The sequence below is a fragment of the Geotrypetes seraphini genome, chromosome 2 (genome assembly GCF_902459505.1).
Source record: "Geotrypetes seraphini chromosome 2, aGeoSer1.1, whole genome shotgun sequence".
Classification (NCBI taxonomy): domain Eukaryota; kingdom Metazoa; phylum Chordata; class Amphibia; order Gymnophiona; family Dermophiidae; genus Geotrypetes; species Geotrypetes seraphini.
In genome coordinates this window covers 357,986,758-358,012,747 of record NC_047085.1, presented here as the reverse complement: position 1 = coordinate 358,012,747, position 25,990 = coordinate 357,986,758, and the positions used below count along the sequence as shown (strand labels likewise).

General features: G+C 45.0%; 1 protein-coding gene across 4 annotated transcripts in view; it reads left to right on the top strand.

Moving 5' to 3' along the window:
• STAC (SH3 and cysteine rich domain) overlaps window positions 1–25,990 on the top strand; it is a 216,166-nt gene that overhangs the window by 109,296 nt on the left and 80,880 nt on the right. For 3 of the 4 annotated variants that reach the window (XM_033930456.1, XM_033930458.1, XM_033930459.1), the window contains exons 4-6: window positions 4,308–4,411; window positions 10,578–10,659; window positions 20,274–20,389. In XM_033930456.1, the coding sequence (XP_033786347.1) occupies window positions 4,308–4,411; window positions 10,578–10,659; window positions 20,274–20,389 (302 nt within the window). The remainder of the gene's footprint in view (window positions 1–4,307; window positions 4,412–10,577; window positions 10,660–20,273; window positions 20,390–25,990) is intronic. The other variant, XM_033930457.1, reaches the window with a different exon arrangement.

Below are 25,990 nucleotides of genomic sequence, written 5' to 3'. Positions count from 1 at the left end.
AAAGATATGGGGAGGGGGGTAGGCATGGGTTGATTGCGGTGGGGGGAGTCCGACAGGAGGGAGTTGGCATTCCTCCTGCCATATTCGCACGGATGGGGAGGGGGGCAGCATTGGGTAAGTTTGGAGGAGTTCCCGACGGCAGGAGGAAGTTGGCAATCCTCCTGCCATATTCGCGTGGGCGGGGAAGGCAGCCTTGTGTGTAGCGGCTGGTGGCAGGAGGGAGTGGGCATCCCTCCTGCCATTTTTATGGGGTTGGGAGCACTGTCGGGGGGGAGATTTATTTTTTTTTTCATTATTTTATTGGCAAGATATTTTGAGTGTATAGTATATACAAAATATCTCTGCCATTACAACAAAAAAAAAAACCTCGACAGAAGCCCTGACAGCAGTGACAGGAGGCTGCTTCTCCTATCACTACTGTCAGGGCTGCCCCAACTCAATTGCTCACTGAGCGACTGAGTCGGAGAGTTTGCATGCAAAAAAGATAGTGAATCAATCGCTGTTTCAAAATCGGCCAGGAATTGGCCAACAGCGACTGAATCGCTATCTTTAGTGAATCTAGCTCTGAGGTTGATTCTGTAAACGGGCATCCCAGTTGTAGACAATGGTAGGCATCCTACCACTGTCTGGCAGCAAATCAGGACGCACGTTAAAAAAAGAAACCTCCCCGAGACAGCGCCTACACTGTAGGCATATGTCATGGGTCTAGAGAGATGTGTAAGGACATTTAAGCTCACCCAAGGCTATGCGTGGGTGTAGGTTTGCCCGGAAGTGGCCTTGGGTGAGTTTAAGCATCCCTACACCACGATAGATGCCTGAAATGTAGGCCTCCAAAATGCTGGCCTACATTTCATCCTAAAAATATATGCTGCTGCTGGCTCAGCTGATCAGTGGGAAAATACCCCTGCTGCGATCAGATGAGTTAGCTGCAACAGAGGACCTCCCCGACACTCACATCTGTGCGGCAGGAGGAATGCCTACTCCCTCCTGCCTAACACCCCAGACACTCCCCTCCTGCTGCATGGATGTGTGTGTGTGTGTGGTGGGGGGGGGTTGCGAGGGTTAGGGGTGTTAGGCAGGAGGCATCTCTCCTGCCACGTGAATGGAAAAGGGTGTCTGGGGGGGGGGGGGGGTTCTGCTGCTGCCGGCTCAGCTGATCACAGCAGTGGGGAGTCCTGCCAGCTCAGCTGATCAGGGATTCCCTTGCCACGATCAACTGATGGCAAGGGATCCCTCACCAAAGATAGGTGGCTGAACCGCCTTTCTTTGGGATTAAGCAGGCGCAATTCTTTAACTGGCCCCTGTGACACAGGTGCCGGTTAGAGAATCGGGGGAGTAGAGCGTCTGTTCTTTAAGACAGATGTGATTCTCAGCCACTTCTTAGGTGGCCACCGAGACCGGCAGCATATACAGAATCAGCCCCAACTTTGGGTCAGCAAAACATCCAAATGCCAACTTAGGCAGTTTTTTTGAACATTTTGCAATTTTGATTATGCCCTAAAAATTTGCAATAGTGACATTTGTGCCTAGCAGGAGACTTACATATTTCAGTTGCATGTTTAATCATTCTTTAATTTCACAAGTACTATGTACAAGTACAAGGACTTCGATAGGAAGGCAGGACTTAAATGGGAAACCAAGGTGGCAAGGGAGCCCCTTCTGATGATGTTTGGGCCGCCGCGGGAGCGGATTGCTGGGCAGGATGGACCTGTGGTCTGACCCGGCAGAGGCACTGCTTATGTTCTTATGTTCTTATGTATTGATGATCTAATTTTGGCTGTTGTGTTTGGCTGTTGTGTTGTGTTTGGCTGTTGGATGTTGTGTTTCTACTTTAATATTATTTAGTTATCTGTGCTTAATATGCGATGTTTACAATTAATGCAAAATGCAGCAGTCAGACTAATCCTCGGGCTAAAGAAATTTGATCACGTGACATCTTACTACCGACAGCTGCACTGGTTACCGATGGAGGCACGCGTAAAGTTTAAGTTCGCCTGCTTCTGCTTTAAAGTACTATACGGACTAGCCCCTAAATACATAACTGACCTTTTCTCCTTCTCAGCCAACAGACACAGGAGAAGCTCACATTCGAACTTCGTTTCCCCCCTAGTTAAAGGATGTAAACTGAAAAAACAGCAAGAACACCTTCTCTCACATCAGGCAGCATTATGGGGTAAAGATCTAGAACAATTGCTTTCGCCCACTACTTATGAAGAATTCAGGAAGCGCCTAAAAACACATCTATTCCTGAAGTATTTAGACAGCTGACCGGTACATCTCTTTCTCCTCAATAACGGTTCCCTTGATCTATCAACCACTTGCTTTCACCTCTTTTAAGTTCAATCAATTTGTACCTTCTTTTATTATTTTGTAAACCACATAGAACTTCACGGTACTGCGGTATATAAACTGTTATTATTATTATTATTATTATTAATATGTGACCCAATTCATCACAGGTGGAATATAAATAAAATAAACCTTAAAATCTGCAAGGCTGACCTTAACATTTGGAAGGACAGAGATTATTAGAAGAAATCAAGATTTGTCACCGTCATCCAAAGCTTACATATCAAGCAAGCCCAATAATGAAATAAAAATAATAAGAAAAAAAGGCCAAATCTGAAAATGTATTGACAGCGTGTTTCATGTGAATCACCTACAGTCTTACTTACGGGTTAAAATTGGTTTTATAATACATCAATGGGAACATAATCTTAATCAAAGTATCCTGCTGAATACTCACATTGTGTCTGTGACGGAGGACTCCATCATTATCTGAAGATGTCTTGAAAAAACTAGTCCTTAATTCTTTTTGAGAACTGTCATCAATAACTTCTTTCAACCAGCCACTGAATACGAAGACCCAGATCATACTTTCATTCAGGCATTCTATAGATGGAGGTTTCTGAAAAAAAGATTTTGTCCAATGTCTAATACAATGGAGGTGACTTCATGAAAGCCTGAATCAAAGGAGGCCAAAGAGCCAAAAATAAAAATGACCTTAAGCCTCCTTTAGAAAGTATGCGCCTGGTATTCAGTGGATTTATGCTCTTAATTTTGAGAGTTATGCTCATGAATTGGCAACTTGGAAAGTTTCCTAGTATACAGCTTTATATTCACAAATTTCACAAAACTTCAAAATTTAGGCACATGAAATGTGTTTGGCAACAGGGGCTGATTTAGTGGGGGGAGAATAAAATTACAGGTCATTATTCAACTGAAGGAGGTGAGAGTGGTTTTTTTTGTTTGTTTTGGGGGTTTGGGGTTTTTTTTTTTTTGGGGGGGGGTTTAATGCTCACCGTTGCTGGCCAAATTAGGTCCACATTGTTCAATGAGAAACGAACAAACCACAGTGGAGATATTCAGGAATGTTGGTGTGCAGTTTATTCAGCAATACAGTAATTGAAATCTGTACAATGGCTCGACACGCACGTGTTTCGGCCAATAAGACCTGCCTCAGGGAGGATGCCATGTAGGATCTTAAAAACTAGGCAGGTGCATTTAAAATGAATCCTGGAAATTACTGGAAGCCAGTGAAGTTTGGACAGAAGTGGGGAAACATGATCAAATTTGCTTTTTGCAAAGATCAGCTTGACCGCAATGTTCTGAATTCGCTGAAGTCTTTGGAGACTTTATTTGGTTAGACTTAAATAGATGGAATTACAGTAGTCTAGTTTGGAGAGGATGATAGATTGTACAAGGATGGCAAACCTCCTAAACAGGAGCTGCTAAGTGCCTCCGCATTAACTACTGGCAGGTATTATGTGCTAATGGGAACATTAATATGGGATCTAAATAAGAAAATGCTGGTTACGCCTCCCTAGGTGCTGCATTAAATGTGCTGCTACTGTGCAGTAAAATCTCATGTTTTGCTACTGTAATTGCAAATTTTACCCCAGCTTAGTAAAAGAGCCCCTTAGACTCTATATTTTTATTTAAAAAAATCTGCAACAAAAGAGCCTTTTTTGAAAACTTCTGCAGAAAACATGGGTCCCATAAGCAAGAGACAAGGGATGAACCCGTGAGATCACTCACAGTACTAATTGAGTTTGAGTACAAAGAGACTCATTTAATTTCACTGATTCGCCGATAGCAAATACCTTAAGCCAGGAGTTAATTTTTTAAAACAGGAAACTTGAAGGCTAAGCAAAGAGTTTGTATGAAATAAGTGCCATGGGGTAATAAAAGCCCATTATCTACTATTCAGCATGATGCATCCTTGTTTGATGACTTTGAATGAGGTCGCTTGCCAGCTGCCTAGAAGGTATTGATTTTGTTTAATTGAATTTTCCATTTTTGCTCAGCAGGGACTAATGCCAAACATGGACTGCGCTGTAAAGCTTGTAAGATGAGCATCCACCACAGATGTGCCGAAAGCACAGGACAACAGCACTGCATGGGCAAGCTGGTAAGTAGGGAGTGCACATCAAAGTTAGGAACGCTGCAGTATTTTGGTATTTGTCTCCCACATCAAAGCCTTTCTTTGTGAATTCTGTTTGCAAATATTTTTGCATGATGTTTTGGGTTCGGGTTCACATTAGAGAATGACATGGGACAAATTTTCCGCCTTCCCCGCGGGAACTCATTTTCCCGTCCCGGTGAGTTCTTTTCCTGTCCCTGCCTCATTCCTGCAAGCTCCGTCCTCATCTGCACAAGCCTCAAACACTTTAAAATCATAAGTGTATGAGTCTTGTGCAGTTAAGGCAGAGCTTACAGAAATGGGGCAGGGACAGGGACAAAACTCATGGGGACGGAGAAATTGAGTTCCTATGGGGCACTGTCTAAAGTTAAAAGGGGATAGACTCTGTACAAACGTAAGGAAGTTCTTCTTCACCCATAGAGTGATAGAAATCTAGAACGCTCTTCCAGAGGCTGTTATAGGGGAAAGCACCCTACAGGGATTCCTGCTGTCCATGGAGAACCTACGTTACAGGTAAGTAACTACACTTTCCTGCTGGAACAGAACATACACAGGTAAGGCTAGACTCTAGTAGGGCACTGGTCTTTTACCTAAGGGCTGCCGTGTGAGCGGACCGCTGGGCACGATGGACCACTGGTCTGACCCAGCAGCGGCAAATCTTCTGTTCTTATGTGTCATTCTCTAGTTCACATTATTCAAAGGCCACATTACATTTAACTGCAAGGGGGTGACTTTCTCCTAACTTAAATTATTTCTGTTCTCCCACCATGCGACCTCCCTGGAGGATTCTAGATCTCAGTGTTGGGCAGGCGACCAGGGGTCTGTGACAGCCCTAGAACATGGAGAGGACACGTTACTGTGCAGGCTATTTAAGCCGACAGATTTAACTGAGGTTATTAATTGGGCTAGATCCTTGAAACAGTCACTTTAGGAAAACGCTAATGACATACCTCTTCCCTTTGTAATGCTTTTTGAATACTTCCTCCCCAACCCATCAATGTTACCTCAAACCTGAGCTATCCATGCTAGATTTGCTTATCTCTATCCTAGAGTCACCAACGAAAAACCCTCTTGCTGTGAGCCGCATAGATTCCATGTAGAAAATTGCAGCATACAAGAAGTTGTATTGTAAGCCGCACTGAATCCTTCTGGAAATGTGCGGGATATGAGAAATTGTAAAGTTTGGTAGTTCTGGTGCATTTTTGCATCATGTCCTTTTAAGGACTCTGACCTTTTTGAAGGTCATGTCTTTCCTGTTGCTGTAGTTCAGTATTCCATTGTATAATATATTCATCCTTCTGGTCTCGTGTCTCTCCTATCTAGGGTTACCATATGTCCGGATTTACCCAGATATTTCCTCTTTCTAGAGGACTGTCCGGATGTCCAAGCAGTTTTTCAAAAAGCTGGCAGTTTGTCCGGGTTTAGGAGCTCAGGGCCGCATCTGGATGGCATCCACACATGCGTGTGTGATGTCATCACATCAAGTCCGTGCATGCTCAGAGGTGCACCAGATGTGCCCCAAGCACAGGGAAGGAGAGAAGAGGTTTGTGTGGGATCAGGGCTGGGGCATGGCTGGGGGGGGGGGGGGGGCCGAGGCTATGTGCCCTCTTTATTGCAGGAAGAAATATGGTAACCCTACTCCTATCACCTGTGAGAAACATATAGTAATACAGTTAAACAAAATGCTTTTAGGAATTAAGATAAAGGTTCTGTTCTTGGAGTGGAGGAGTAGCCTAACAGTTAGTGTCACTTCATGCTCCATTGCCCCAGGTACAAAATAAGTGTGTGTGTATGCCTTTGAGTTAACCACTGACCCATGGCTAGGTTTGCCAGATTTCCTCTTTGCAAAAAAGAGGACGCCTGGCCCCACCCTGTTCCTCCCCCAGCCCTGCCCCCACATGAACCTCCCTGAACTGCATGCGTGGATGTCAACGCAATGACTTCACATGATGACGGCCGCGCATGCGCACAGGCTTCCAGACACGGCCTCCGAGCTCAGAAAACCCGGACAAACTGCTGGGTTTTGGCTGCTTGCACAGTGAGGAATCCTCCCTGTGATGTTTCAAGGCAGAGTACAGGAGTGGTATGCCATTGCTTTCTTCAGTGCGGTGTGTAGCTCCACTATGTTGCTGCCGCCCAACATAGAGCCCTGCAGACTATACAGCACCTGATATTCCCCAGTGGTCCCCCCATCCAGGTACTAGCCAGGCCTAGGGTTACCAGATTTTCCATCGGGTAAAAGAGGATCCATGACCTCGCCCTGTTCCGCCTTTCAGTCTATTAGTAGACCACACTCGTTTGTGCTCAGTATTTTGTTGAGTTTTTGGCAAAGGTCTCAGTTTGTAGCTCAAAGCAGACCCCTGAAGAAGATTGTTTTACAACCGAAACACGGCCCGTGTCGGTTCTATGCCACAATTGATATACTTTGTTTTTTTGTATTATTGAACAATTCATTTTGTCAATTTCTGCATCTTATTCAAATTAAAGTTTTTGCCAAGATCATCAGTTCCACATTTTTTTGTGTTCTGTTCTGGTTTTGGCTTTGTGGAACTTATTTGGTGGACATTTTTTTTGTTTCTTCCCAGCAGCTACAGTTTAACATAAAACTTACAATTTTGCTAACAGCATAACAATAGTAAAATGACCAAATATATGCATAAATGCAATCCACAAGGTAAAACTGAAAATAAGCAAATTGAAACCTAATAATGGGACTACCATGAAACAGTATAAAAAAGCACACTCATTTAACAGCACTGAAATTCAAATAACACATCAGCATACCTATGAATCACCTAATAAGCAAACATTAAAACATTCAGATAACATTACCCCCCTCCTATACAAAGCCGCGCTAGCGTTTTTAGCGCTGGCCACGGCAGTAGCACCTCAAATGCTCATAGGAATTCTATGAGCGTCAGAGCCATTACTGCGGCGGCCGGCGCTAAAAACGCTAGCACAGCTTTGTAAAGGAGGGGGACAGATATGATGCTAATGCTTTTCAACCATGTAGATGAGGGGCCAGGCGCAGATCTAGAAATGGGAACAAGAAGGGTGGCACAGAGTGAGCTAGGATAAATAAATGAGCTGCTAAACTCAAAGCAAGTTCTTTGTACAGTTAAACAAGATATAAGGAACTGATTTACGAGGGGTGCCGAAACGTTCTCAGCCCAATCAAGGCAGGAAGGACGTGGACCCATGAAACTTCCAAGTTATCCCACATATTCGCCCCTAACTTCAACACACTGTTTGCTGTCAGGCCGGTTCAGAGACTTTTCTATCTTTTAAATTTGTTTTATTTTATTTTAAATTTTTTTTATCTTCTTTCATTATTTCTTTTTCTTTGATTTTTGATCTTGGAAATGTATTATATGTTGTTATCACATATTTTTAGTTTATCTAAACTAAACCTCACGTTTATATACCGCATCATCTCCACGGATGTGGAGCTCGGCATGGTTTACAAGAACTTAAAATATAGGAAGAGAAGGTTTACATGAACTTATATATAGAAGAGAAGAGTAAGGGGGGGATAGAATTACATTTTAGTGAAAAGCCAGGTTTTCAGTTGCTTGCGGAATAATTGGAGGGAGCCTGGTTCTGCAGCAGGGTAATAAGGTCGTTCCAAAGACCTGTGATTTTGAAGAGAAGAGATTTTCCCAGTTTGCCTGCATAGCGAATACCGTGTAGAGAGGGGAAGGATAATTTATACCTTTGGGTGGGTCTGGTAGAGTCAGGACTCGAGGAGTTATAAGATAGTGGGATTAAGGGTACTTTAGCTTTATTGTGTGCCTTCAGGACAGATAGGGAAAATGCTTTGAGTACCTGATTGTAAAACTGCTTAGATATCCTTGATAGGCAGTATATAAACACCTAATAAACTTGAAACTTGAAGTTGGTTGGACTGAGAACTTTTCAGCACCCCCTCATAAGTCACAATGTATGTAGCAAGTTAGTTCAGGTGCAGAATGAGTGTACCCTGGGTACTAAAGGCTTGGGAGAAGTGCCAGGTTTCCACCTGACAAGGGCATGCGTATCACATAATATTCTGTAAGTTATATGCACAAATGGGAGCCCTGCCTATGACCTACTCATGCTCTGTCCTTGTGAAAGACCATTTGACTTTGATTGTGCTCTTATAGAATAGCACTTGTGTATCCTAATAGCACCTAATAAATTTAACTGTACACTTACCCGTGAAAGTGCTAGCCTTATGTAAATTTGAGTGCACAAGGCACGTATAAATGTGGGCACCCAGTTAAAGAAGCACCCCCTTACTGTCACATAAGAATTGCCGCTGCTGGGTCAGACCAGTGGCTCACGCGGCGGCCCTTAGGTCAAAGACCAGTGCTCTAAATGACTCCAGCCTCACCTACGTACGTTCCAGTTTAGCAGGAACTTGTCCAACTTTGTCTTGAATCCTTGGAAGGACAGGGCTGGTATTAAACATTCTGAAGTTCAGGCCAGAAGTTTGAAGGAGGGACCTCAAAGAATGCCAGCAAGTTGTGCCTTCTTCAATTTTGAGAACCCCTGTAGCATGGGGGCCCAGGGCAATTTCCCTGTTTTCATTCTCACCCAATAGCCTTGGATAGGAGCCATCCTATATAATAAAACGCTAGCCGCGCATGCGCACTCATACCTGCGTGATCCATGATCCGTAAGCCCGTGGCTAACGCTCCCTCTCTCACAGACCGCAAGGTGATGTGCGGTTTTGCCAGCTCTGGCTCCCTTATTTTAAAGTTCACAGCGGCGGCAGTGGCTCCTCTCCCAGCTCCCTTACACTTAGAGCGCCTCCTGCCCCCCCCCCCCCCTCCACACTCCGGGACGAACCGAGAAATGGAACCGGGCCGGCTTCCGCGACAGACCAGTGGAGTCCGAGTCATTTGCCGCCCCCCCCCTTCCCTTCCCTTCCTGCGGACCCGACTACGAACCTGGCGATTCAAGCAGCGTGTGCAGCAGTCTTCACACGCTGCTTCGGGCCCTTCTACAGCCCTGATTTGCTCTGCCGCGTCTCTGGCATTAGGCTCCTTAAAGTACCTACGGAGATGTTAAAACAGCATTTAAATGGTATTTTTCACTGAGCTTGGGCACCTAAAAAAAGCGCTGTTTAAAGAATCTGGTCCCAAGTTCTGTGGGTGATTTTCAGGGGCAATAACCAACGCAACAGAGGGAAGAGTGCAGCGCAGCGGTTAAAGCTACAGCCTCAGCACCCTGAGGTTGTGGGTTCAAAACCCACCCTGCTCCTTGTGACCCTGGGCAAGTCACTCAATCCCCTCATTGTTCCAGGTACATTAGATAGATTATGAACCTGTCAGGATAAACAGGGAAAAAGCTTGAGTGCCTGAATAAATTCAGGTAAACTGTTCTGAGCTCACAGTATAGAAAATTGAATAAATAAACAAAAATATTGCTTCTACAACAGATAAGGTAAAGATATTTTCAGGAGAGCTGAGGAGAACAGAGAATAGTTGCTAATAAACTTCTTAAGTAAATTTATCAACACACAACCCCAAATGGCTGGATCTTGATGTGATAATGATACCCTGTATTTATCAAGTAAGCACTGTAAGATATGACAGTTTGTTATTACTGTATGGCAATTCAACCTACATGACTTCAGAAGTTTACTAGGCTGAAATGCTAACCTGGGGAGCTCTAAGTAGTAACGAGAGCTGCTTAACTGTTGTTTTGCTTTCCAAAGCAGAAGAATACAATAATTGCCAGCATGTTTTTTGTAACATGATCATTACCAGCTAGATTAGCAGGGGCGCATTTTTCACAGCGTGTGTTAACATGCGAGGTCCTCATGAAAATGCACTGTTGCTTTGCACAGATGCCTTAATTTTTTTGTTTAGACAACTCATTGCACATTGGAGCTTCTTTGTTGTATTTTTTATATTTTTGTTTGAGCTGCTACATTGGATACAACGAAGTAAAATAAAGACTTTCTTCGGAGATATTCAGTGACCACCTTAGAAGCATTAAAGATAATGCTGGCAAATGTGGCATGATAATGTAAGCACCAGCTTAATAGCAGTTGAAAGGGAGAAATAAGGATGTGCTACTAGGTTAAGGGGCCACTTTTAAGTCGTGCTGTTGCGTATTGCTGCATTGTATGGCACAATTTTTAACCTTAAAGTTTCTTTCTCTATAGCCCAAAGGGTTTCGGCGTTACTACAGCTCTCCTCTGCTCATTCACGAACAGTTCAGTTGCATCAAAGAAGTGATGCCTATTGGTAAGTCTGGAATTAGAACTGAATGTTCCATTGATTCCTATCTTCATTTAGTACATACACGAGATAAGAGACAATCATTGCAGTAATCTGAAACATAGGCACCGGCGTGCTGTGGATGCTTCGGCATCCCCAATATTTTTATGATATATGTCATTAAATTTGGAACTGAAACCTCAGAAGGTAGGAAGGGAATGTTTTTGTATTCCAGTAATTGTTCCCACCTCTCCTTGTAGGCGCAATGGTTAAAGCTACAGCCTCAGCACCCTGAGGTTGTGGGTTCAAACCCATGCTGCTCCTTGTGACACTGGGCAAGTCACTTAATCCCCCCATTGCCCCAAGTACATTAGGCGTTGGCTTGTGCAAATCTTGGGAGGGAATCCAATGGTTACCAATCTCTTGCCTTTGCAAGGTAATCCAGCCTTTCTTCCGGGACGGGATTCTAGAGAGTATAGACTATGGGGAGCGAGAGGAGTTTTTAGTTTAGAACATGTTTTGGGGGCTGAAGGGGAATTGCTGACCCATGCAGAATTATTAGCTAAGCTAGGGGTGACCTGGGGTGCGCAGTTTGCATGTTTTCAAGTGGAACATTATGTGAAATCCCTTGACAGAGCACAATTGAGTAGGCATTTGGGGGTTAGATTGCGAGAGATGTTTACTAGGGATGAGGGGGTGTCTCTTTCAGTGTCTAATACTCATTCTAGCTTACAAAGATTACAACCAGAAAAAGACTACCAGTATATTCGGGATAAATGGGAGAAAGAATTACAGCTTAATTTGGAACAATGGAATGTGGCACGTACTTTAAGGGCGAACCTAGGGTGACATCATGTGCATAGTTAAGAGAAACGTATTATAGGGTAATTTTACGTGCCTATTTTACTCGTGTACAGTTGTTTTATAGTGGAGGTCTTTCAACTCCACTGTGTCATAAATGTGGGATAGGAAGTCATACTTTGGGACATGTATTTTAGTTTTGTCCCTTTATTCAGCACTTTTGGAAGCGAATAATATCTTATATATCAGAAATAATTGGAAGATCCTTGCGATGTTCTCTGACTCATTTTATTTTGGATTTACCTGAGGCTTTTGGACACTTATCCAAGGGGCATAAAGCGCTGTGTAGGAAGATGAGTTTATTGGCAAAAAAATGTATTCTTCAATATTGGACGATCCCTGATCCGCCAAGGTTTTGGCATTGGAGAAACCAGTTACTTCAGTTGGCCATCTGGGAAGTTAGAGATGCTGGAAGGGCTAGGAAGCGAAAAATGTTGTTTTTGCAGATCTGGGATCCATTGCAAACATTACATCCTAAAGGTCGAAGTGCGGTTTTAAGTTGGGTATCCTAATTGGGTTTTTATTTATTTAATAGGATTGGTGTTTTGATGAGATGGGGTAGAGAGTACCATTGGGTGGTGAGGGGAAGGGGGGGTTTGGGGAGGGGATATAGAAAGTATTTATATGTGTTTGTTATATTATTGTATTTGATGCATCATTATTGTAAACATTCGTGTCTTCAACTGTATTTGATGTTGTTTGCATCAATAAAAATTGTTTAAACCTAGATAGATTGTGAGCTCACCGGGACAGACAGGAAAAAATGCTTGAGTACCTGAATAAATGCATGTAAACCGTTCTGAGCTCCCCTGGGAGAACGGTATAGAAAATTGAATAAATAAATAAAATTAATTAATTAATTAATTAATTAAATATTGGCTAAAATATCTGACCAATGAACTACAAGAGGAACAGACAGCTATTTTATAACCTATTGGTTGGCTGTGTCTGAGTGATGGGTGCCAGGAGGAGGAGAGAATGCTGTTGTAACCAAGGTTGGAGGCATTGCCTGCTTTCAGCTGCCAATGGGAAGGCAGGAGCAACAGATAGATACTGACATCACTGTATTGGCATGCCAAATTTACCTGTGTTGCCACAATAATATGTTTAGCCACTAGCGTAGCAAGGGGCGCGGGGTGCTGACACCTCTCCTCTTCCCCCAGCCTTCCCCATACATCTTCAAATCTTTGCCAGTTGTGAGCAGCATCTCTTGCTTTCTGCATGCACTGGCCTCATCCTTCCCTCTGACATCATTTCCTGTTTGTGAGGACCAGGAAGTAACATCAAAGGGAAGTATGAAGCCAGCGTGAGCAGCATGTGAGAGATACTGCTCACAGCTGGCAAAGATTTGAAAAGATATGGTGGAATGGCCAAGGGGAAGGGTGTATCGCAGGGTATGTACATAGCACGGGGAAGAGTATATTAGGGGGTGCATGGCGTGGTGATGCTGGGGTGGAGCACAAGGGTGTACGGTGTGGCTTGCTGGATGCCTCCGCCCCGGGTACAGACTTCCTTTACTATGCCACTGTGTTTAGCAACTAAAATATAAAAGACAGAGAAACACTAAGAGAGGAATAGAGGAGCTAGGAAGGGGTGAAGGAGTTTGAAAAGGGTCATTGACTGGGAGAAAGAATGCAGCTGTGAAAGGCTGGAGGTAGCAAAAAGCAGCTGCAGGGAAGGGAAGCTTGGTGATGGGGATATGTGCTAGGAGTGCAGCTGTGGAGAAAGTGAATTGAAAGTGTTTATTGACTAGGAGAGAGAATTCTGCTATCAATGGTTGGGAATAAAAACCAGGAGATGAAAGGGTGAAAGGGCCAGGTAATGGGGGATATGTATGGGAAATGGAGCTGTAAGGAGAGGAATAGAGAGGTCTAGGAAGGGATGAAGGTGATTGAAAGGAATTACTGGCAAGGAGAGAGAATTCTGCTGTGAAGGGCTGAAAGAGGCAGAAAGGATCTGTATGGGAGAAGCTGGGTGGTGAGAATGCTGCTGAAAAAAAAAATGCTGTAGAAGAAATATAAAGGGAACTGTATGAGGAAGAAGGATCGGGTGATCAGGGTAGCCACTGATAGTGGAACTGTAGAATAGAGAGGGCTAGGAAGGGGTCAAGGCACCCTTAGGCTACACATTTCCTCTCAGGTCTCCCCTCCCTCTCTTCTTAATGAGTCCTACCTTTGCTGGTGGGAATGCCCATGCTCCACCAGCTGAAGAGGTCCACGGTCCAAGCTCCATGCCGCCTGCCCACTCATTCCCTCCTTCTTTTCCCTTCCATCCAGTGTCTGCTCCCCTTCTTTTCCTCCTTCCATCCAGCCACTTCCTTCCTTCTCTTCCCCTCTGCCCTTCTTCTTCCATCCAGCCTCTGTCCTCCTTCTCTCCCCACTTCCATTTGAGGTCTCTCCTCTTTTTCTCCCCCCTTCCATCCAGCCACGGCCTTCCTTCTCTTCCCTCTTCCATCTAGCCTCTGCCTTCTCTTGCCCTTCCATATAACCTCTGCCCTCCTTTTCCCCCTTCTAGCCAGCCTCTGTTCTCCTTCCCTCCCCCACCCCTTCCATCCAGGATCTGCTCTCTTTCTCTTCCTCCCATCCAGCCACTGCCCTCTTTCTCTTCACTGTTCCATCTACCCATTCACTGTCCTCCTTCTCTACCCTCTTTCATCCAGCTTGTGCCTTCCTTTTTCCCCCTTCAATCCAGTTTCTGTGCTCTTCTCCCTTCTTCCATCCAGCATATTCCTTCTCCCTGTCTCCCCTTGCCCCCCCCTTTACCCCCTCCCCCCCACACACACACACTTCTGCCACTTCTCTAAACCAGTAGCAGTGGGAAAGCAGTCATTGTGAGGCAGGACTCTTCATTCACATGGCTGTTGGCTGTGCCCTGGAACAGGAAGTGACGTCTGAGGGGGGCAGGGCCATCAATTACGCATATGGAGAATCTAGCCCCACAGTAGCTACAGTTCGTTTTGCTGCTGCTGCTGGGAGAAAAGGTAGGGAAAATATGTTGTGGCACCCCTGTGAGTTTGTTGCAGTGCCCCAAGGCCTAGGCACACAGTTTGGGAACTGTTAGGTTATTGGTTGGGAGAGAAAATATTGCTGGAAATGTCTGACAGCTCCAAAGGGAAAAAGGTCCAAAAGAGGTGTCAAAAATTTCCACAGCAAGAAAAAACATGGAATGAAGAGTGAATCACAGGTCTAGTAAAAGTAGTTCTTTATTTCAAACAATCTTAAAAATACTCGATATGGGCCACATTTTGCCCCAAACAGGACTGCATCAAGGGCAAAGCTCTAAAACACATATATCAAAACATAATATTAGTATTAATTTAAAGGGATCCAAAAGATAACATAAATGTCACAATACCAAAACATCAAAAATGACTATATAAAAGAAAAACATTAAAATACCATTCAAAGAACCTTACATACCAGTTCGTAGAGTGTCACAATCACACACTCTGACACAGCAGTTTGTCTCCTATGCTTATTTTTTGAGTAAATTTAGTTGCTAAGAGGTTAATATAAAAGAATCCATATGCTCACATAACAGCATACAATATGTAGTTATGGTTTGCTGGAGCAGTTCTTAGTGTGAGTACGTCTGATAGCACTCAAGAAATAATTAATAGTAGTAGTAGAGTTGGTTGCAGACAGTAATGAATTAGTGAGTAAGCCCGTATCTAATTAGCAATGAGGCACTCTCTGCCAGTTTAACCCTTTAATTGGCAGTCGGTGAAACGGCTGCTTTTCGTAACTTGATGCTGAACGAGAGCAACAGTGCCAAGTTACAGGCATTTGGAGACGCAGATCTCCCATTACAGGTGTAGGCCATTCCTGTCCTCGAGAGCCACAGTTAGGCCAGGTTTACAGGATATCCACAATGAATAGATACGAGATGGATTTGCCTCCTTGAGATGCAAATCTATCTCATTCATATTTATTGTGGATATCCTGAAAATCTGACCTGCCTGTGGCCCTCGAGGACCGGAATGGCCTACCCCTGTCCCATAAGAGCCATAGAAACACTTGCTGCTTCTGAGCAACAATGGCAAATAAAGGGTTAAATTGGTTGGAAGACCAGCTGCACATTAAACTACAGTTATTTTAAGAAGTTGACGACAGATGAAAGCTTAGTTTAGTTTAGTTTAAGAATAGATTTGGTTAAGAACTCATATGAAGATACATAATATGCCATTTTGATTTGCTGGAGATAGTTCACTCTCCCCCTCCTTTACAGAGCCACACTAGTGTTTTTTTTTAGTGCCGGCTGCTGCGGTATCAGCTTGGATGCTCATAGGAATCCTATGAGCGTCGGAGCTGTTACTGCGGCGCCTAGTGCTAAAAAACGCTAATGCGGCTTTGTAAAGGAGGGGATATGTGTGATGTAAGCAGCCAGTGTCATTGGATTAAGTGAGCAAGTCAGCATTTAATTGGCAATGAGACATTATTGGGTTTTTTTTGCTTTGTTGTTTTTTAAGAATGCATTTTTGAAGAATGTCTCTAAAGTGTATTCTTAGCAGCCATTGCAATCAATTAGTGATTAAGTCTATAATTAATCACCCTTTGGATATACAGTATAATTTTTTTTTATTAAATGTAGGTTTGTAATTGATTTTTTAAAGCTGTGCTGAGCATTAGCGTGCTTTGTCAGAGTGTGTGATTGTGACACTCTACGAACTGGTGTGTAAGGTTCTTTGAATGGTATTTTAATGTTTTTCTTTTATATAATCATTTTTTATGTTATGGTATTGAGACATTTTTGTTATCTTTTAGAGAGTGTGGCGCAGTGGTTAAAGCTACAGCCTCAGCACCCTGGGGTTCTGGGTTCAAACCCACGCTGCTCCTTGTGACCCTGGGCAAGTCACTTAATCCCCCCCCATTGTCCCAGGTACATTAGATAGACTGTGGGCCCACCGGGACAGACAGGGAAAAATGCTTGAGTACCTGAATAAATGCATGTGAACCGTTCTGAGCTCCCTTGGGAGAACAGTATAGAAAATTGAATAAATAAATAATGCTAATATTATGTTTTGATATATGTGTTTTAGAATTTTGCCCCGATTCAGTCTTGTATTGGGCAAAACATAGCCCATGTCAGATATTTTTAAGATTGTCTGAAATAAAGAACTACTTCTTCGACACCTGGGATCCGCTCGTCATTCCAAACTCCAAAGGGAAAAAAAGCTGAGTGATGGGGCAACAACTGGGTGTGTAGCTGTATGACTGGAGAAGAAATAGCCATGAGTCCTTCCAATGTGTATACTATCCGCTGTGCTCTGTATGTAAATATGGCCTTGCCAGTTGTGTCCATGACCCTGCTGTACTTTGTCGTCCTTTTTACAGACATGGTAATGTGTGCAAAATTAAGCACTTGCAATCATTTTGAAAAGTTGGCTCCTATGAGTGTCAGGAGCAGCACGGGCCATTCAGCGCGGCTCTCTGCGCTAAAAAAAGGCTAGCGCAGTGCAGGGCCGCCATCAGAAATTTCTGGGCCCCTTACTGAGCAATCCTATTGGGCCCCCCACGCACCTCTTCCCCCCCCCCCCGACCCCCTCTTCTTCCATGGGCCGAATACACACATACTTTTCTCTGTCGCCGCACTCTTTGACCAAAAGATTTGTAAGCCTGCAACCACATCAAGGTAGACTCTTTCAGCAGGGCCCTAACCTAACCTAAACTAATCTATACCTATCTATTCTAAACTAACATATGTCTAATACTGAACTAATAACAAACTAACAAACATCTGCATAATAAATAACTAATAAATAATAGTGCTAGTAGCTTTAATTCACTTTTGAATGTAAAATCTCAGTTAAGGATTTCTTTTGACCTTTGTAGGCCAGAAGTAGATCACAATTGCACAATATTTTTTGTAACAAGTATTAAATGTGTTTTTATAAATACTGTAAGCTTAATAAATATATCAGAAAAAACTACACATCTGAGCGCATATCTGAACATACACATCTGTATGATCCCGTCCTCAGCTTGCCTATAGCTGCATCATGCATGTTAAAAATGTACGATATGTTGATATGTGCACCTTCCTTCCTTCCCATCCATCCTCCTCAGCCTGTCCTTACAAATCCACAGCTGCATGTTAATGATGATGTATATGTTATGATGATAAATAAGTGCATATGAGCACATCATTAACATGCAGCTATGGATGAATATATAATGATGTTATGAATGTGCACCTCTTCCTTCTCATCCTCCTCAGCATGTCACATACAGCATGTTACATTACACAGACTTTGTGTAATGTAACATGCTGTATGTGACATGCTAAGGAGGATGGGAAGGAAGAGGTGCACACTCATAACATCATTATATATTCATGAATCAATCTGATAATCATCACCACCAGGCTGTGTGTGTTATGGGATGGAGGAAGAAAGGTGCATGGGATGGAGGAAGAAAGGTGCATGTTTAAATTGCGCGGGGACAGAAATCCCACCCATCCCTGCCAAAGTCCCACCCGTCCCCGTGAGGACTCCCACCCATCCCCTCCCGTCCCCGTGAGGAATCTCTCCGTCCCCACGAGGAATCCCCTCCGTCCCTGCCCGTCCCGCGAGGAATCCCCTCCGTCCCCGCCCGTCCCTATAAACTACTGAAATAGTTATTTCATTTAATTATGCTACTGAATTAAAGGCTCTGGTAGAAACCCATTTAAAAATAAGCAAAAAGACTTTATTAATTTGGAAATATTAATTGGGAAGAATACATACTTTGTAAACGGGTTTCTACCAGAGCCTCTAATGTTTATAAATTTTTATCAACACAACTAATATACTACTTTATCCTGAAGCAAAAAAAAAAAGAATTTTTTTCCTACCTTTGTTGCCTGGTTTCTGCTTTCTTCATGTTCTCATTTAATTCCTTCCATCCACTGTCTCTCTTCTTTCTGCGTCTTCTATTTGCTCTGTTACTGTGCCTCTCCCTTTCTCCCCCTCCCAAATTGGTCTGGCACCCATCTTCTTCCCTCCGCTCCCCCCATAGTCTGGCATCTCTGTCTTCTTCCCTGCCAGTGTCTTCTCCCCACTCTCTCTTCCCCCTTTCCTTTCAGCATCCTTCTCCCCCCCCCCCATTCTTCCCCATGTCCTGTCAGCATCCTTCTCCCCCCTCTGTCTTCCACATTTGCTTTCAGTGTCCTTCTCCCCCCTGTCTTCCCCATGTCCTTTCAGCGTCCTTCTCCCCCTCTGTCTTCCCCATGTCCTTTCAGCGTCCTTCTCCCCCCTCTGTCTTCCCCATGTGCTTTCAGCGTCCTTCTCCCCCCCTCTGTCTTCCCCATGTGCTTTCAGCGTCCTTCTCCCCCCCTCTGTCTTCCCCATGTGCTTTCAGCGTCCTTCTCCCCCCCTGTCTTCCCCATGCCCTTTCAGCGTCCTTATCCCCCCACTTCCCATGTCCTTTCAGTGTCCTTCTCTACCCCTTTGTCTTCCCCATGTCCTTTCAGGGTCCTTCTCCCCCTCTGTCTTCCCCATGTGCTTTCAGCGTCCTTCTCCCCCCTCTGTCTTCCCCATGTGCTTTCAGCGTCCTTCTCCACCCCTATTGTCTTCCCCATATCCTTTCAGGGTCCTTCTCCCCCCTCTGTCTTCCCCATGTGCTTTCAGCATCCTTCTCCCCCCCCTGTCTTCTCCATGCCCTTTCAGCGTCCTTATCCCCCCATCTTCCCATGTCCTTTCAGCGTCCTTCTCCACCCCTTTGTCTTCCCCATGTCCTTTCAGGGTCCTTCTCCCCCCTCTGTCTTCCCCATGTGCTTTCAGCGTCCTTCTCCACCCCCCCCTCCCGTCTTCCCCATGTCCTTTCAGCGGCCTTCTCCACCCCTTTGTCTTCCCCAGTGCTTTTAGCGGCCTTCTCCCCCCTCAGTTTTACCCATTTCCCTTAAGCGTCTTTTCTTCTCCACTCCACCTTTCCTTGCTTTCTCCCTCCCTGCCCCTTACCTTTGTGGCGCTTCCCCACCCGACCGACAACAGAACAGGCCCGGTCGGACAAACCTCCCTGCCCTGTAGCCGCAAATCTAAATTACCTTCTTACAGCAGCTGGAGTATTGAAGCTGCTGTAAAAAGGTAATTTAGATTCGCTGCTACAGGGCAGGGAGGTTTGTCGGCCGGGCCTGTTGTCAGTCGGTCGGGGGAAGCGCCACAAGGCTAAGGGGACCTGACCGGCTGTGCACATCCCCCCCATGGCTGCACCCGGGGCGGACCGCCCCCCCCCCCCCCCCTTCGGTACAAGACTGCCTTTTCCCTACCTGCCCTGCCACAAGCAGCCGACCGGAAGTCTTCCCGATGTCAGCGCTGACGTCGGAGGAAGGGAGGGCTTTGCTTAAGCCCTCCCTCCGACGTCAGCGCTGACATTGGGAAGACTTCCGTTCGGCTGTGTGCTGCGGCAGGGCAGGTAAGGAGAAGGAGAGGAGACTATGCTTGCGATCCTGGGGGAGCCCGGGCCCCCTGTCAGCTCTGGGCCCCTGAATGCAGGATTGGTAGTACTGCCCTGATGGCAGCCCTGGCACAGTGTAATAGAAGAGGGGGACAGTTTGAAAGGGGGCGAGGAGGGGAAATGCATAGCACCAATTAAATTAGATTGCAGCAACCAGATAGGTACCATAGATAAAGAAAAGGAAATTGTACTGAATTTTAAAAAAAATTACAGCTATCAATTAAAAGGTTGATTCTTCCCTCCACCCTCTAAGACTACTTCTGGTGGCTAATGGTGGATCAGAGAAAGAGGGAAAGGAAACGTTACTCAGATCTTACACTCATGTTTCTCTTTTTGTACTTGTTGCAGCCTGTGGTAATAAAGTTGACCCCATCTATGAAACCCTTCGCTTTGGAACTTCCTTAGCACAGAAGAACAAGAAGGGAAGTTCAGGAAGTGGATCTGATTCTCCCAACAAGAACTCTGTAATAGTTTTATATTTCTATGTCTTTCCTCTTTTTCTGTTTGAATTGTGTTTTTGTACTCTCTTTTTATTTAACTCTGTGTTGTAGGACTTTTATCAGCAGATTAGATTATAGGAAAGAGACACAAAAAGTTGAATATCATCCACAAGTGTATGCCTCTAACATCCAGTAAAGTTGACGAACAATATGATATTAGTCCGCCCGTGCAAAAAGCCTTAATTAATTAGACTTTTTATTACAGGAATTGACTTAACATCATTAAATCCAATCTTGCAATTTAATACCAAAGAAAACAATTCATGACCATCATGTTGTTACTCTCAATGCTTCTCTTCCAGTCCCCAGATCTTGAGTACCTGATTGTAAAACTGCTTAGATATTAACTTTGATAGGCAGTACAGTTCCCCCTCCGAATCTGCGGTTTCAGTACCTGCGGATTCAGTTATTCTAGTTTTTTGTTCTTTTTTTAAACAAAATTCTGCATTGGACCTTCCCCAGACCTTACCTGGTGGTCTAGCAGTGACGTGGGGCAGGATCGATCGTCCTATGCTCCTGCCCCGTGCAGAGCCGTCATCAAAATGGTTGCCGTGAGTTTCCATTGTAGAGATTATGACGGGAACTCATGGCAGCCATTTTGATGACGGCTTTGCACAGGGCAGGAGTGTAGGACAATCGATCCTGCCCCGCATCATCACTAGACCACCAGGTAAGGTCTGGGGAAGATCCGGGACACAGGAGGGAGGCGGGGGTGGGTCAGAGCCAGCCCCTAAATATTATCCACAATTTTTCAATATTTGCGGGCAAGCTCTGCCCCTAACCCCCGCGAATATTGAAGTTCTGCTATATATAGATACCTAAATAAAATAATTAATTAATTAATTACTAGGGACAAAGAGAAAGGGAAGGAAGTTGAGAGAGACTGAGTACAGGAAGGAAAGGAGACAGCTGGAGACAGGAAGAAGGGAGAAAGGGAGGTAGAATAGAAAGATCTGGGAACTGGAAGAGGGAAGGAATGCTAAGTAAAAGAGATTTTGGGGTTCCTAATAAGGATGGAGCTGTTGAAAGGGTACAGATTTTCAGGATAAAAGAGATGGGACTAAATTGAGAGGAAGTGATACTTGTAAAAGAGGCAAGGAGAATCAGTGAATTTCACCAGGTATCGGCTAGCATATCCTGGACCAAATGAGGGTGTTTTCCAAAAGCCATTTACCCAAGTAAATGGACTGCTTTAAATCTGCTCAGCGTGTGTTTTGGGTAAAGTATGGGTTTTAAAGTTATTGGATTTTGTGTAGCTGTTAGAATCTGTACATTGCTTTGAATGCAGTTGCCCTTTACCACTTCCCTTAAAACTCTGTCCTAGGCAGCCACCTAGTAATGACGAAGTCAGCCTTGACCACACTGGTCTCCAAGGCATGCCACTTCTCCCCAAATTTTTTTTTTTAATTTCTTTATTGATTTTTAAACTTTCAACAAGTAATTCATTATACAATCATATACAATGTAATAATACTTATTAATCATGCATTCAATGAAATCAGACTATAACTTCACCCTCCCATCCTTCCAATATAATCATATAATTTTATAAATATAAAATCATCACCCTCCCCCCCTTATACTTCAATAAACAAAAAGAGAGAAATAAATTATTAAATAATCAATTATAATCATTCCTTACAATAATTTGATAATGGCTCCCAGATCTCCATAAACTTTTTATAATTTCCCCTTTGGATAGCTAATATTTTCTCCATTTTAAAAATATGGCACAATGAATTCCACCAAAAACTATAACTTAATCTATCATAATTTTTCCAATTTCTCGTAATTTGCTGAATAGCAACCCCTGTCATTATGAGTAAAAACGTGGAGGGGCATAATCAAAAAAAGCGTCTAAGTCCCCTTTTGGCCTAAGTCCCTAAACGTTCAACCCAGAAGTAGGGAAAGTGTCCATAACCAAAACAAACGTTCATGTTTTGATTATGGCCTTCCTCTGCCTAAACGCCCAATCTAAATGCCCAATCTCCACTACGTCTACAAGTACCCCCACAGCACGTCTATACTTTTTAGCCATAATGAAACAAAAACACGCCTATGCCACAAACGTCCAACAGAAGGGCTTTTAGGCGAAGGAGGAGCCAGTCCTTTGCCTAAAAGCTGGATTCTGTAACCGGTGTCTGTCAAAAACAACACCGGTTACAGAATCCCCCCCCCCCCAAAACGATCCAGGCAGGAGGGTACCCAAGCCCTCCTGCCATGTCAAACCACGACCCCCCCTCCCGACAACATCGGGGCAAGAGTGAGCTCAAGCCCTCTTGCCCCGCCGACTCCCCGACTCCCCAACACAATCGGGGCAAGAGGGAGCTCAAGTCCTCTTGCCCCCCCCCCCCCGACTCCCCGACATGATCGGGGCAAGAGGGAGCTCAAGCCCTCTTGTCCCAGCCAACCGCGGCACCCCCGACACGATCGGGGCAAGAGGGAGCCCAAGCCCTCTTGCCCCGCCGACTCCCCAACTCCCCGACAATATCGGGCCAGGAAGGAGCCCAAACCCTCCTGGCCCTGGCGACCCCCCCCCCCCCCCCCCCCGGCTAGTTGTTCGGGCCAGGAGGGAGCCCAAACCATCCTGCCCCAGCCGATCCTGCCCCCCCCCCCCTCCGACAACATCGGGCCAGGAGGGATCCCAAACCCTCCTGGCCACGGCGAACCCCTACCCCCACCCCGCACTACATTACGGGCAGGAGGGATCCCAGGCCCTCTTGCCCTCAACGCAAACCCCCCCTCCCCACAACAACCGCCCCCCCAAGAACCTCCGACCGCCCCCCCCAACCGACCCGCGACCCCCCTGGCCGACCCCCATGACACCCCCACCCCCCTTCCCTGTACCTTTGTTTAGTTGGCCGGACAGACGGGAGCCAAACCCGCCTGTCCGGCAGGCAGCCAAAGACAGAATGAGGCCGGATTGGCCCATCCATCCCAAAGCCCCACCTACTGATGGGGCCTAAGGCGCCTGGGCCCATCAGAGTAGGCCCGGGAGGGGCCTTGGGCACATGGTCGGGTTGGGCCCATGTGCCCAAACTGACAAAATGACCACTTGAGGGATGAAGGCATCACCTCTTCGCCCCCACCTCTCCCCCCCAACACACATACACACATACTCCCCCAGTAGTCACTGACCCTCTCCCAACCCATAAAGATGTGAATGAAACATTATATCCCTGTCTGTATGATAGCTTCAGATTAGAGAATGGCACGGGGACAAATTTTTCCCCGTCCCCGCAGGAACACATTTTCCTGTCCCGGTGAGTTCTTTTCCTGTCCCTACCCCCATCCCTGCAAGCTCTGTTCTCATCTGTACAAGCCTCAGACACTTTAAAATCATAAGTGTTCAAGACGGTTCATAGACAAAAGTGCGTGCCGACAAAGGCGCGCCGAAACAACTGAGCGCAAGGCAGAAGCCGCACCAAAGAAAAACAGTGTTTTAAGGGGCTCCGACGGGGGGTGTTCATTGAGAACCCCCCACTTTACTGAATACAGATTGCGCCGGCGTTGTGGGGGGGTTGGGGGTTGTAACCCCCCTCATTATACGGGAAACTTCAGTTTTTCCCTATTTTTTAGGGAAAGGGGGATGGGAGAAGGACTAGAAGGAAGGGAATGAAAGGGATGACTCAATCACTGTACTTATTCAAATATAGGTGCCCGCTTCCCAATCATGCTTTGCAGTTCAAATACATGAACTAAAACTTAACAGAAGTGCCGGCATCAGTCGCTAGAACATCCTGCCAACGTCCTTCTGGTTAAGCATCATGGGCTGGGCTCCGGCAGAGAAATTCTTAGGCTGGCAGGGCTTGAGCAGCCCCACCAGCCATGTAGTGGCTGCCACGATGTTGGAAGGGGCTTGAGCCTGAAGTAGAGGAAGGGAGCCCCAAGCCCTAGGGTACCTATTCTATAATGGCATCTGGGCAAAATACCTATAGTAGCATGCTTAAATGTAGGTGCAGCCAGTTATGCCAGATCTATGGGAGGCATTTCCACACACTCATTTTCTCAATGGTCAGTTATGGATGTGAAAGCTGGACACAAAGAAGATTGGCTCACTTGAGCTTTAATGCTGGAGAAGGAGTTTAGGTGTGCCATGGACCGCCAGAAGAGTTAACAAATCAATTCTGGAAGAGATCAACCTGGCTATGTCTCTGAAAGCCCAAATGATGAAGTTACAACTGTCTTATTTTGTTCACACTGTCAGAAGCGAGAGAACATTGGAGAAGGACCTCATGTTTGGGAAAATTGAAGGAACCAGGCAAAGAGAGTGACCTGCAATCAGATGGCTAGACACATTGAAAACAACCATGAGGATGACACTCAAGGACCATACTGGACTAGAACAACTGATCTCTTTTTAGATCTGTAATTCATCAATTCGCTAGGACTCAAACATGAGTCGATGGCACCTAACTATGGGAGGCATAACTGACCGAGTCTAAATGCAGAAGGCTCCACCCACACCCTGCCCATGTGTTCTCCCCATTGCATTTGTACATCATGGGGATAGGCATATGTAGAAAATCTGTGTAACAGTAAATCTTTTCATGGAATTACCATGGATTCAGAAGAAAAACTTCAAACTGCTGCACAGGAATGGTAAAAGATATTTTTCTTGTGGTAAATTCACTAGGTGGATTACCATCTAACCCCATTCCCCTGACATGGCTATTGTTTCCAAATAATATCAAACTACCACTTTCTTTATATCAGATAGACAAACTAGAAGGTGAGGACAGGCATGTATACCCAAACCTAATCTGCAATTGGCCACAACATCTGAAATATCACTTCCTATTTCTCTATGATATCCACAGCCAGCTTCCTCCCACTAATCCCTGTTCTCTTCCTCATCTACTAACCAATGCAAAGTGGCAGTGGAAGTTATCAGGGCAAGATTCAGAGCTCAGGATATGTTGTCTTGCTCTTTGCTTTTCTGTAACATTAGTACGGTGATTTGATTTTGACATTTCTGCTTCTGCTGGTTATTAGCTGCTCTTTAATGGTGACTTTGAGACATTGAGGAAGTGGGGGCAAAGAATAAATTGTCCCAAGATGATGAGAAGGAGATGATGGAGACCTCTGATGGTGGATTCAGCTCAAAGTCCTGGGAATAGTCTTGGACCATAGTTTGGCCCTTTGTGATTGTATGTGAAGGAAGGATGGAAGATTTCAAGAGTGTTTTCTGACCTGAAACTATTTGAAATACAATAAAGCATTTCACTCTCTAGAGCAGGGGTCCCCAAAGTCCCTCCTTGAGGGCCAAATCCAGTCGGGTTTTCAGAAGTTCCCCTATAAATATGCATGAGATCTATATGCATGCACTGCTTTCAATGCATATTCATTGGGGAAATCCTGAAAATCCGACTGGATTCGGCCCTCAAGGAGGGACTTTGGGGACCCCTGCTCTAGAGCAGTGTTCTTCAATGCAAAGCCCGGAGGCCAATGGCAGCCCCATGTCTTTCTGTTTTGGTTTGGGTTGGTTTTTTTTTTTTTGGGGGGGGGAGGTTCTGCTATTGTACCTCTATACCTAGGCTCAGGACAAAAAGAGGAAAGCAGATG